The sequence below is a fragment of the Elgaria multicarinata genome, chromosome 4 (genome assembly GCF_023053635.1).
Source record: "Elgaria multicarinata webbii isolate HBS135686 ecotype San Diego chromosome 4, rElgMul1.1.pri, whole genome shotgun sequence".
Classification (NCBI taxonomy): domain Eukaryota; kingdom Metazoa; phylum Chordata; class Lepidosauria; order Squamata; family Anguidae; genus Elgaria; species Elgaria multicarinata.
Genome location: NC_086174.1, coordinates 59,401,442 through 59,415,273, shown reverse-complemented (window position 1 = coordinate 59,415,273; position 13,832 = coordinate 59,401,442). Strand labels below are relative to the sequence as shown.

The following is a 13,832-nucleotide window of genomic DNA, read 5'->3' as shown; positions in this document are numbered from 1 at the left end:
AGTTGTGTTTTAATAGCTGTTGTTATGATATTGCGGATTACTTGAGATCAAGAGTTTGCCCTATATTTTGGTACCCTTTCTAAAATGGCCGAAGTTGCTCATGCTGCTCTGTGCCAAACAACAGGGACCCTCTCTATTGGTAATGCAGGACAAAGTACTACTTGACAGCTGTTGTATTGCTGATAAGATATACAGTCTAAGAGCATCTTAGAGCACAGTGCTCTGAGGCTGCCTGTGGCTATATCTGTTGAACTTTAGGGAAGAATGCATAACATCTTCCTTTCTGTTAGTTGAGTTGAAAGAAAAAAAGCTACTCCTGCTGTGTCTCAGGTGACAGAATATTGAAAACGTGCAAAAGATTAGGTTTTGTTTGCAGGAGAGAGATCCATTGTTGCTACATAGGGCCTTGCTAGACTAGCCAGATAAGCCGGCAGGGAGGCGGGGCGATGGCGTGGTAACTTTAGCGCGCACCGCCCCGCCTCCTACACGCACGACGCACAGGGACTCTGGAAGCCCTGCAGCGTCGGCCATTTTTTTTTGTGTTAAAGGGGCCACGTGCGCCCCGAAGACTCCAGACAAGGTAAGTGGTTTTTTTTTTAATTAAGCCCCCCACCCGCTCCTGATCCCCCCATGCCCCCTTGCCCACTTCTTCCCCTCCCTCCCTCCCTCCCCGTCCCTGATGTCTGCGCCGCCATCCCCCCGTCCCCGATGTCTGCGCCGCCCTCCGCCATCCCCCCCGCCCCCGATGTCTGTGCCGCCCTCCACCATCCCCCCGCCCCCGATGTCTGTGCCGCCCTCCACCATCCCCCTCTCCTGCCGGTCCGGCCTTTCCCCCCTATCTCCCCCCCCGGCCCGATGGGCACAGCGCTCGTATGAGCGCTATGCCCAGTCCGTGGCTTTTCCCGGCTACTTGCGAGTAAGCGAGTAGCCGAAAAAAGCCACGGACCCTGCTAGACCTTCTGCAGTCCTGGCCTCAGGCCGGGACTGCGGAAAAAACCGCCCTATAAGCAATTTCGCTTATGGCGGTTCAAATGAGGTCTCAGCATGGCCTGACCCCGGATTCCCCTGTGCGTCATCTGGATGCACAGCAGGGAAACCAGGCTTCACAGCGCGCTAAAACCTTGTCTAGCAAGGCCCATAATCCCAGCTGAATGAGGAATGCCTTTCCTCAACAGCCCTCAGTTTTCCCCATAAGTGGAGTGATAGTTCCTAATAAAGCACTCCATGTAAAACTACCTTGCCAGTATAAAACTGATTTTTCCCCCCGCATGCTAGATCATTAGAACAATATAGATTTGGTTTGCGCATAATGCTAATCCATGATACGGGTTTCTGAATTCTTGGTTGTCATATATGGATATGACTGTGCTAACAAACCATGGTTTGCTGACCACAAACAGCCAAGAAAGAGATCTCATGGGCTGCGTTCAGACAATGCATTAGTCAATGGTGGGTGGATTAGTCAACTCACAGTTGTTGTTTTTGCGAGTACTCTCCACACATGTTCCTACACAACTGTGGGTGGATGGGGCTGGCGTTGAGTGGACTAATAGTCAACCTGGCATTTGACTGACACAGCCCCTGCCCCTCTCCCCACTCTACCTCCTCCCACAGTCCTCCCGGTGCTATCCCAGCAGCCTCTGTGAGTTGTGCTGTCTGTAGCAGAGCAGCTAGCTCAGTTTTAGCTGCTCTTGCCTGAGAACTCTGTAGCCAGGTGAAAAAGTCAACTCAATGGATCAAAAAACTCCACTGGTTCAATTTGGACAACACAGTAATCACCGGTTGTGCAACTAGTAAACTCTGCAGCTGGTTGTGTTTCTCCATTGGTTTTTTTGATGAAAAAGTCAACTGTGGGGTGGTTTTTGCCCTACAGATGGCACAAATACCAACCGTTGACCATTCAAGAGACAGTTGACTACTAAACCCACTGATGGTTATTGTGTTGTCTGAACACAGCTATAGGTTGGTGTTGGGTTGTGAACTCCAGGTTGTTTAAACCACGGGTGGTTGTTGCGTGTGAACCCAGAACCATGGATTGTTCATGGGTTGTTTCACCAGACAAAAAACAAGCTGCTCTGCATCTCAAGTGACCAGCCACTGATTTTATTGGTATTTTGTTTTAAATTAAACAATTTTAATTTGCTGCTTTATTCTTTCTTTCTTTTTTACTGTTTTATTCCTATATCCACTGCTCTGGAATCTATTTTAGATATGGAGCAGTATATAAATATTGTAAATAAATAAAGTTGCCAATTTTTTTCTAGTCCTGTTCCTGATAGGTCTAGAAAACAGCAGCCTGCTGTGCACAAATTAAGCAAGTTAAGCTTTTTCTGGCATGGAGATAAAGTATGGGAATGTTTTGCCTACTTAACTTATGTGTGTCAGACTGCGCTTAACAGCACAGAGGCAGTAAAAAGTTGGCAATCCTCATTTTGTAATTACAAAACGTTACAGTATGTCTCTACCCAGAGCATAGCAAGTCATATGCTGGACATTGCATTATTCTGAACCAAAGCACACAGGGCATATAATAATGACTCCATTTTAGGTTTTGGCTATTTAGCGACCAGATCAGGTTAACTTTCACAAAAACATGTAATAGAAGAGGCTTGAAAAGTCAGGGAGCTCATGGGTATTATAATTCATTAGGGAATATTTTAAAATATTTAAAGGGGCTTAACCATTCTTGAACAGAATTGGACAATTGCCACTGAGTTTTGGCATGGAATCCATGCATCTTTCCTTATTGGTAGCACTTATTGGTGCATCACTTGTGTAAAATGTGGCAGACAGTAGCAAGGCTAGGTTTCTCCCTCCTCATACACAAGTGCCTCACTATTCCATGAACATTTGTTTCTGTTCTTGTCTAGGGAAAGACCTGCTCCAGTCTTTCATTAACCATCCCCCTTGCTTTAAAAGCAAAAGCAAAAAGGGAGACAGAGTGATTAGCATAGGACTCTTTTCCCTGCAGCATGGTTATCTTTCCATTACTCTTGGACAGGATATCTGCTGGCACTCAATTTTGTTTAATCTTCTGAAGAGGTCTTTAGTGAGCTCTCCCAAAGGAATGGCACTCCTCAGAAAGAGAGTTGTTGGTTAGGTATTCACTTGAATGCTCTGCTCTCTGAATGACTGGAAATGTTGCTGCATCTTATTACTATGATGTTGGCATTTTGCCTACACTGCAGTAAATTCCTCATATTTCCCAACAAGGAAGACTTTTCCTTTCCCTTTGGACCTTATTGGCAATTTTCCTGTTGACCCCTTTTGGGAGACAAGGGCCGTGTCTTGACAGCGTTGCCTTTGCTGCTCATTCCCTCAAATGAACAACATCGCAGAGGCGGGGTGGGAATGCTAAATCTTTATTGCAGGAGGGAGTGCGGGCTTTCTGGCTGAAAAAAGCCCAGTACTAGCGGCCATTTGGCTCATCGAGCTCACCCTCTGCCCTGCCTTCCCAGCTTCCCGCAACCTACCTTTTAGTACTAATGCAAAATTACTTGGCACCAATCTACAAGAGTAAAAAAAAAACCCACAAAAAACCAGCAACTAAAGAAATATTTAATAGACTGTTCCAAATGTGGCATGTTAATAGTGCAGGAATAAGTGGGTCTCATGCCTTGGTGACCTAGCTATACAATTAAGGAGCTTTATCACAAACGGTATCTGGCACTTATTCTGTAATATTGGAATTTGGGGGCCTTTTGTTCATGCAAGAATTTAAGCAGCAACCTTTCTTGTTCTGTTCCCTTATAAAATTAATTTTACTGCCATTCTTTTGGACCCACTTTGCAATGAAGAGCTATTTGTGTGATTTACATTTCAAGGAAGTTTGCTCCGTCTTCAAATTTGACTGCGTTCACATAAAGATGTGTAATGTAATTTACAACATAAAAAGGGGAAACGGGAAAGTGAAGATCATCTCTTACTTTGAGGGGAGCATTTCTGGAACCTACTTGGGCATTTAATTTTTTCTTTTTTAATACTGCTTAATATCCTGGACTGTGATGTATATTAGCTAAGGGGGGCATTTGAACACCAGTCCAGACTGCTGACCTCTCTTTTGAGCTCCTCTCTTAATTATCAGTCCTAGTTCGATATCTTGAGTGGCCTTCACCAGGCTTATAGGTTCCACCACTCCTGGCTGCTATTGGCTCAACTGTACTGATATCACAGTCATAATCTCAGCTGATGTCACAGGGACTCTTTTTAAGATTTGAGCCTTATAGCTGACTGTTTTAGGGCACTAGGGAATTCTATAATTTGAATTAAGATGACCATGAGCTACCTATGTAACAATAAACTACAGAAATATTGTTTGTGTTTCATGGGCTTCTGAATTACACCCTATCTTTAAAAGATTTGTAATGACACTTTTATTCCAGCTGTTTTTTAAGCTTTGATATGCTCTTTTTTAACTTTAAATATTGTTGGAAGTTTCAGCTGACTTTTGATGTTTTTACTCAGGGATGGGGAATCTGTGATGCTCCAGATGTTGGACTACAACTCCCATCAACCTTGACCATTTGCCATGCTTGCTAGGGCTGATGGGAGTTCAGAAACCAACAGTATCTAGAGGACCTCAGATTCCCTGCTCGTATTTTAACTGCTGATGCTTTTGGGTTTTTTTATGAATATATTGTGTACAGTCCCTCTCTGTACATTCACAGATGTTAACCTTTGTCCTGGAGGTACTGTGTATGTTTGTGTGTGTGTGTGTTAATTAAAAAAAAGTAGTTTAAAACAGAAACATTGTCAAAGCTGGCACTTATTCAGCTTATTTATTTATTTATTTATTTAATGTCTATTTATTATACATTTTTATTATGTCATTCTTTTTGGCCTCTGAACTGTTTGTTCCTGATAATGTTGGGTTCCTGTAATCACATCTCACCTGGTAGCCATTATGTTAGTCCCACAACAGGGCAGAGAATACCAAATGAATCCCACATGTAATAAATTCTTCCAGATATGCTTCAATGTATATCTAATACTTCTGCTATGAAGTTGACAGTGGGGGCATTTGGAAGGACATAGTATCTTTTTTAATCTAACTCTTTGTCTGATCCAGTAACCTGAATGTTATTGTTCAGTTCAGTTCCAGTTCAGGTTTGCAAAAGCTTACAAGTAAAAAATTAAGGCTCTCCCTTAATGGTTTAAGCCAGTGTTTGGTTTGATTCCACATTCGAGAGCAATGGAGCTGATACTCAATACATTAGTCTTTAAAGTGCCACAAGATACTTTGTTCTTTATGTTTCCTGCAGAGTCTAATAACGTTTTTTGTTTTTGTTTTAGGGAGTGCTGTCGGTTTTTCGGAGACAATGGCTTGACTTTAAAGGCATTTTTTACCAAGGCAGCACCTTTTGGCGTTCTTTGGACTCTCACAAACTACCTGTACTTACATGCAATAAAAAAAATAAACACTACGGATGTCTCCGTTTTGTTCTGCTGCAACAAAGCTTTTGTGTTCTTGCTTTCATGGATCGTTCTCAGGGACAGATTCATGGGAGTGAGGGTAAGTGATGAACAATCTCTTTTTGCTACCATTACCATCAACCTTTTTTTAAAAAATCTATTTCCCATAGTTTCCCTAATGGGAAAATGTCCCTAAAACAGATTGCATGTTATGGTCTAAAGTAGCTCTTCAAGTTTCCTTTCCTAGAAGTTTGAATGCTCATTTCCAAACACAATCAGTGTAGCTTAGCCTTGGCATTCATAGAACTTCTTCCTTTTAAAACTGCTTAATTTATCTTGCCTCAAACATGTAGATGTTCTTATGCATACCACTTTTCATATTTGTTGACAGCATTGGTGATGGGGTTTTTATTAAGTGAAGGCTCCTAGAGCCAAAATTTAAACTTTCGGCTTTGCAAACAGTACTACTGATGTGCATATTTTAATAAGATTTTATGTTTATTCAGTTCTTAAGTGTAAAATTCAGCCCTAACTGTAGTGTACAAATCTACATTAGAACAGGGAGGCGGGATTGTATCAGCTGGCTTGATATCCTCATCATACCCACCTACTACATGTTAAGAGTTTCTGTCTATGCAGGGGCCTAGGCAAGGAGGTATCCTGGCTAGGCTGGAGGCCCAGAGAAAGTGGCTTACAACACAAGCACTCACAGCTGGTTCTGTCACATGTCAGGAAGAGCACTGTCAGGACAGTGGACTGCAGTGGATACTGGCTGGAGTATTCCTTCAGAAGGACAGTTATTGTCCCAGCAAGAGACTGTAGCTAACTGAGTCAAGAAGGCTGGCAAGATCAGGCATTTCATAGGTTTCACCCCGGCTGGAGGCTGGCTGCAGTTCTCAAAGGGTCTCTGGTAATTTCTGTAGCCTCAGGTTCCTGCATGGCTGAGGGACAGGAGAAGCTGTGGGAAGAGTCATGCTCAGAGTCTGAGGTTACGGGGAGGGCCATGTTCTTAGACTGAGAAGGTATATAAGGAGTTGCTGAGGGTTCTCCCTGAAGCGAGGTGACTAGTGTCTCATCAGAGTCCTTCTTGGGGTGATGGTGGGCCATCTGAGCCTGGGAACATGACGGTAGGTGCTGTACATGATGGGTATGGTTTGTGTGTTCAGAACCTACATGTGGGATTAGTCACTAGGGCTGTGTAATATGAACACCAATCATACGACAATGCTAAACCAGTTAGATGAAACTTGAGGAGAGGGAGCATGCCAGCCTTTCCCCCTCCACACATTTCCACCGCCTTCTGCTTGTGGAAGGTGACTTTCTGAAGAGGAGAACCTCCTGTCTCCATGGAGGCTCTCTGTACGATCCAGAAGTTTCTTTGCAGAGAAACTTTATCCCAAGGTTAACCAATTACTGCCTAAATCCACTGAGCAAAGGTGGTTTCCAAGCAGCCGGGGGGGGGAGGGGGGATACCTTTCTGAGCATACTTTTTTTTTTGCTCAGCCAGTGTTTTTTTTGGGAGTGAATAGGAGGATGAATCTAGGAATTTTAGTTTGTGCTCCTTCCACTTATTTTCTACAAATGTTGACTGGCAAAAGCTGACTTGTCAGAAAACCAGTAGTAAACACAGTTCTCAAATAATCTCTTGTTAGGAAAATCAGCTGAACACTATACCTTGAAAATCAATGCCTGCTAAGCATTGTCTGTCTTTCACTGAAAGTGCATGGTTCCAGTGGAAAGAAGCTGCCTGATAAATAAGGTCTTATTTCATGGGGATGGTTTGTGCTCTATTGAGACTTCAGTCATGCATAATCATGATGGACACCAACCACAGACTCAGGTCAAGCTGTCTCCTAAGGAACTATCTCTCTTATATGCTGAAGCTAAGCAAAAATTCGTCTTTCCTAAGCTGCCAAAGTGCTTGGATAGGAGACTACTTTAGCTGTAATCCCCTCTTCTTGGAAGAAAGTTTCAGTGAAGTCAATGGGGATGATGGTGCCAAAGTTGATTGATTGAAAGCTGTAACAGTCTTTATAAAGCTGAATTGACATTACTTCCATCTCCTGGAAGACAGCCTTGGTTCAGCCTTCCCCTGAGTCAATGGTAAAAAGCTTGCACTAATTTTAGCATGTGCAGAAGTAAGCCTCTTTCCCTCTGATTAAAAATGCACTTTCAGAATTCAAGCACTGCACATATAGTTTTTACTGAGGGAGATGTTTGGTATTGCGTTTAACGGTGGTATTTTGACATGATTCCTGTAAATCAGTGTTTATATCACTTCAAGATAAGAACATATAATGCTGCCTGTTGATCCAGCTAGGTCAGTATCTAATGCAGGAAGGGACATTTTGTAAACTCACGGCACAGATCCCTGCCCCAACCCTAATCCCATGTCAAAGGTACTTACTATTAGCTGTTATGGGCTTGAGAGCAGGGCCAATTCACTCTTCTCAACCCCTGACAAGTGACATCCCTATGAACAGCTCCCTATTGAGTTGTCTTGAGCTTTTTAAAAATGTTTGGGCAGAATCCAATATTTCAGCAGCAAATGTTTGCCTCCACTCTTCCTCACTGCAGCCCCCATGCTCCCAAAATCTGTTCCAGAGGGTACCCCAACCTTCCACTGCAGATTTTCAGTGGGACTGAGATACTGCAGTGGGGAGGGGGAATCACCCCTCCCTGTTCCACTGATGAAAGTAGTTCCATTAATAGAAGGACACAATTGGATTGCACGCTTTATTTTTTTTTAAAAAAAATGAATATATTTTGTTTACTGAGGGACCATTACAAGTATGCAGAAACCAATAACGTATTTTTGGGTGCCCCTGTTTTGCTTCCAGCCTGAAAGGCACTCAGCCCTTAATTTTAAGCTCTCTACTAGAAGGAAAGATTATTAATGACAAGGCAGCCCAGTTCATGTGTACACATAACAAATAGCTTTAAATTTATAATAATCTTATGACCAAAATTTTCACATTTCTGAAATAAGCACATTCAAAACTCTGATCCCCAGGACTTACCTTAAAATCTACTTTCAATCCCCTATCTGAGGGATGAATGCTATATGCATTTATACTTTCAGATAGTACACACAAAAGTCCAGAGATAAATTAGTCAATAATGGGGCATGATGGGGCATGTGGTATATAAGGATACAACTGAGATGTTCATACTTTCTGTTGTACTAATGATTGCCATACCCTGTAGTTTGCTTATCATGTAGCATGGCACCTCCAACTACAGAGTGTGAATCAATATGCTGTTAGTGACCGTAGCATTTTCCAGTGAGATTGTACTGTTGAAGAATAAAACTTTGGCTTGCTCTGCTAGGATCTGACTTTAGGTGCTTCCAGTTAAGGACTTTATTATGCAACTGCACTGCCTCATTCACAGAATTTTACAGGGGTCCAGATATCATCATTTTCCATTTGCAGTGGTGTTTTCCCACCACTGTTTCTGTCTTTTTTCTTACCAGGAAAACAAATTAAGGAAGAAAAGACGGATAGTTGTGCAATGAAAGCCTTTTGATGATCACTGCTAGGAGCCCTCCTTCTAGAAGCACCAACAGTATCTTCATAACTGTTCTTCACTAGAAGCTGTTTTGATTTTAATTGGCTGTAATGTTTTCTTAATACCAATTATTACTATAGAAAAATTCTTAATCCTGGTTACAGTCCTACAAAAGATAAAATTATATGGTACCTTCTGTGTTAAAGCGGGCATTAAGTATATCACTTGCACCTCAGAGAACACTAACATGCTGCTTCTATGTATCCAAACAGATTGTGGCTGCTATACTTGCTATAGCAGGGATAGTCATGATGACTTATGCTGATGGATTCCACAGTCATTCAGTTATTGGAATAGCACTTGTTGTGGGATCCGCCTCAATGTCAGCCCTGTACAAGGTATGTGTGCTCCAGCTTCATCAATGTGTAAGTGCCAATCTTGTGTCCTACTGTCAAGTATTAGACTACTGAATGTGTTCACGCCCCTCTTTCAATCAGTTCTTCCAGTACAGATTCCATGTTTTCCGTCTGTTTATACCAAAGTACAGTTCTACAGTGCAGTTCTACACAGGAGTAAAATGACAAAATATTCTGATTAACAAACTAGCTAAAAGTGGGCTAGATGGAACAAATATTAGGTGGATTCACAGTTGGCTACAGAATCGGACTCAAAGAGTACTTATCAATGGAACCTTCTCAAACTGGGGAGAGGCAACGAGTGGGGTGCCGCAGGGCTCAGTCCTGGGCCCAGTGCTCTTCAACATTTTTATTAATGATTTGGACAAGGAGGTGCATTGAACGCTTATCAAATTTGCAGATGACACAAAATTGGGTGGGATAGCTAATACCCTGGAAGACAGAAACAAACTTCAAAGTGATCTTGATAGGCTAGAGTGGTGGGCTGAAAACAACAGAATGAAATTTAATAGGGATAAATGCCAAGTTCTACATTTAGGAAATAGAAACCAAAGGCACAGTTACAAGATGGGGGATACTTGGCTCATCAATACTACAAACGAGAAGGATCTTGGAATTGTTGTAGATCGCAAGCTGAATATGAGCCAACAGTGCGATATGGCTGCAAGAAAGGCAAATGCTATTTTGGGCTGCATTAATAGAAGTATAGCTTCCAAATCACGTGAGGTACTGGTTCCTCTCTATTCAGCCCTGGTTAGGCCTCATCTAGAGTATTGCGTCCAGTTCTGGGCTCCACAATTCAAGAAGGATGCAGACAAGCTGGAGCGTTTTCAGAGGAGGGCAACCAGGATGATCAGGGGTCTGGAAACAAAGCCCTATGAAGAGAGGCTGAAAGAACTGGGCATGTTTAGTCTGGAGAAGAGAAGATTGAGGGGAGACATGATAGCACTCTTCAAATACTTAAAAGGTTGTCACACAGAGGAGGGCCAGGATCTCTTCTCGATCCTCCCAGAGTGCAGGACACGGAATAACGGGCTCAAGTTAAAGGAAGCCAGATTCCAGCTGGACATCAGGAAAAACTTCCTGACTGTTAGAACAGTACGACAATGGAATCAGTTGCCTGGTGAGGTTGTGGCCTCTCCCACACTAGAGGCCTTCAAGAGGCAGCTGGACAAGCATCTGTCAGGGATGCTTTAGGGTGGATTCCTGCATTGAGCAGGGGGTTGGACTCGATGGCCTTGTAGGCCCCTTCCAACTCTGCTATTCTATGATTCTATGATTCTTTGACATTTGATATCCCAACACTATAAAAATGCTCAGGCAATACCTGTACCACAGTAGAGTGCAAGAGGAAAAGGTGATAAGAGGAGCTGAAGGGGCACTATTCTTAACACTCAGCTCTGTGAAACAGCATCATTCATTGTTTTGTAGGGTGAGAAAACATTTGCCACCAGATGCTTAGAAGGGAACCTTGAGGATGGCTAGGGAAGGCATCTTCTTCACTAGTTGTGATCTGTAGCAGGGACAGATAAATCCCCTTCTATTTCTGGTGAGAGAGAGGAGGAAAGGTGAGTGAAGGAGATTTCCTTACTCATTGGTTGGGTTCAGACAACACAATAATTCACACTCAAGGATTGAGAATGGGTTTGGTATGGGCTGTGGGTTGTTGTTGAAACATGGGTTATCATGTCTGAACCCAGCTGCGATCACAAACCATGGTTTGTTAACCATGAACAACCCACAGTTCACAACCCAACAACAAACCATGAATTCTCTTCATGGGTTGTTCATGGTTAACAAACCATGGTTTGCTAGTACATCTGAGTTCAAACAACACGATAACACATATTGCAATGACAACCCATGCTTCAATGGCAACCTACAATTTTAAAATGACAGTGATTCTACCCAGAGGCCTCATGATAGAAAGAAAACAATGCATGGGTTCCTTTTCCATTTTATATCTCCCAAACATGAAGGCCTAGTTGTTTTTATGAAATATGTAATATAATGATAACAATGATGTGCTAGGCTATGTTGAAAGACATAAAAGCCATGCTGGATCAGACCAATGGTCCATCTAGTCCAGCACTCTGTTCACACAGTGGCAAACCAGCTGTCAACCAGGAACTCACAAGCAGGACACGGATGCAACAGCACCCTTCCGCCCATGTTCCCCAGCTACTGGTGTATATAGGCTTACTGCTTTTATCTCAAAGAATGTAACAGCTTTATTTGTTCAGAATAGGGTATAAAAATATACAAAATTATTAACAATCCTGAGTAGCAAGAATGGTAACTGTTGGGAATCTACTCAGTCATGGTTTAGAGAGAACAGGGTTGTTTTCCTACATTGTGTGTATACATTTAGTGCGAACAACAGCCACTTCCATCTGTGTGTAATGGAAAAGAAATGTCTGCCACCAGCTGGTGGTTTAAAATCTTTGCTGTAGCCTCCTCTGCATTTGATAGGTACAATCTCTTTCCATTCTCCTTTTCCAATTATCCATCTTCCTGGGAAACAGCCACTAGACAGGTTGCCTGTAGGTGTTAGGAGACAAACAGTTGGAATCCAAATGTTAAACCTTCTGGTCCATAACTGATTCTGCATAAAGAGCATAAAATATAAATACAGTGACCAAATACAGTGACGAGCTGTCTTCAGAGATGCCTCTGTTGCTGTTCTGTCTGTGACATTCTTTTGTGTTAAATCAGAATGCTGTTGGAAAAACTAAAACAAGAGAGGGTGGTGAAAAGAGGGGGATAATAGGAGCCAGCAGACAGAACAGAGACCTCTCTAACAGCAATCAGCCATACAAAACATGCTTCTTAGCAAGGGAGAAATTGGTCTGTGCATTAATATTCCATAGTAGGAACTTTCTTCAGCCTTCCACTCAAGTCATCTGAGAAGTACATGGGAGGAGCAGATGGTTCCTCACCATGCCATTCAATGTCTTTTTAGAGCATCACCTCAAAGAAAATAAGTCTTCAAAATAGACTGCTCACATCTCCAATGTTCACTGTAATGGCGTGCACCTATTCTGCTTATAGTGTGTACTGAATTAGATGAGGTGTCACAATGCAATGCAATGCAGTGTAATGCGCTGCAGCCACTACAATCACAGGCAGTGATTAAAAAATCAGTTTGGATAGGAATAGCGTCACTAACATCCCCGTAGAAGGTACTGAGGCAAAGCCCTAAGTTATTCAGTGTCCTGTGCCATTTTGCATAATAGCACTAGCATATGTTATGAGGGGAAGAGTTGCACTGCACACACGGCTGCACCAATATAACTCAGTGCTAGCCAAGCATCACAGGCATACTGAGTTAGCATCTATGTCAGTCACAAGCCACACAGGAACTGCATTAATGCCTGTGCTGAGCTCAGGGACTACCAGGATCAACACTGGAGCCTAAAGCAAAGTCTGTAGCACAATTTCCCCATGTTAGGTGGTGCTTCTTTCTTGAGGTCCTTATACTCCCATGTATGGTTCTACATCCCAGTACTAAATCAGCCACTGTGGAAGCTGAAGTTATAACAATAATATTGTCATAACAGTATTTGTTCATCTCCAAAGCAATGGAGTATGAACTATGTAAATAATCTTCTAGTGGCAGCAACACCTTTTTCAGTGTCAATATTTTAAGTCAAGTTTTGGATGAATCAACATCCATTCTTAACAGTAGGCAGTATTCTATGCTGCCTTCGCACTAGTGGGACCTACCACTAGGGCAAGAGGAAGATAGCACTTCTTGAAACAACCAGAAATCAGCAGAAACACGTTTCCAGAATGGAGCAGGTTACCAGAGCTTACCGAAGGAAGCTCTGCTGACCTATCAAGTTGCGGAAACAAGTGTTTCTGTTCATTTCTGGGGTTACTTTAGGAAGTGCTAGTTCCTGTTGTACTAGCAGTGGGTGCTGCTAGCTCAACAGAATTTGTAGACACTCTGGCAATATAGGCCCATATCCTGTAATAAAGTAAAGCCAGAGGCCAGAAGAATTGTCATTTGCAATCTAGAGCGTACCTCTGGCAATGGACTTTAGAACACTGTTGGGTAAAGGTTGTTACTTCCTGTCAGAAGCTGTTCAGTGGAATATGTTAGGTCTTTCTCTGCTCCATTTCCCATTGAGGAGAAGGCAAGTTTCAGTACAAAACTACATTGAGTGAAGTGGAGTTAGCATCCTAATTGGAAAGCAATTTGCCATTCCACAGCTATGATGGTTGTGACCTGAGACATATCCACAAAGTTAGGAAAACTTGCAAGTGCTTTGGAAGAACCTAAAAACAATATTTGAATATTAAACCCCTGTCTAAAACTCATCAAGTAGATTCAGAGTAAATTAGTTGCATTTAGGTGCCATTGAAATCACTGTGAAACATTAGTCATGACGTGTCCTGTTGATGTCAATGGCAACTAAGTGCAGAAAACTTAGTATGATCCAACCCATTGACTCAGAACAATCCTAATGAAACGGGACTCACTTCAAACTA

At 42.5% G+C, this 13,832-nt stretch overlaps 1 protein-coding gene across 3 annotated transcripts in view; it reads left to right on the top strand.

Annotated features, from left to right (window-relative positions):
- Positions 1-13,832, top strand: part of SLC35F3 (solute carrier family 35 member F3) — a 146,972-nt gene that overhangs the window by 125,440 nt on the left and 7,700 nt on the right. For all 3 annotated transcript variants that reach the window (XM_063124376.1, XM_063124377.1, XM_063124378.1), the window contains 2 exons: positions 5,293-5,512; positions 9,195-9,320. In XM_063124376.1, the coding sequence (XP_062980446.1) occupies positions 5,293-5,512; positions 9,195-9,320 (346 nt within the window). The remainder of the gene's footprint in view (positions 1-5,292; positions 5,513-9,194; positions 9,321-13,832) is intronic.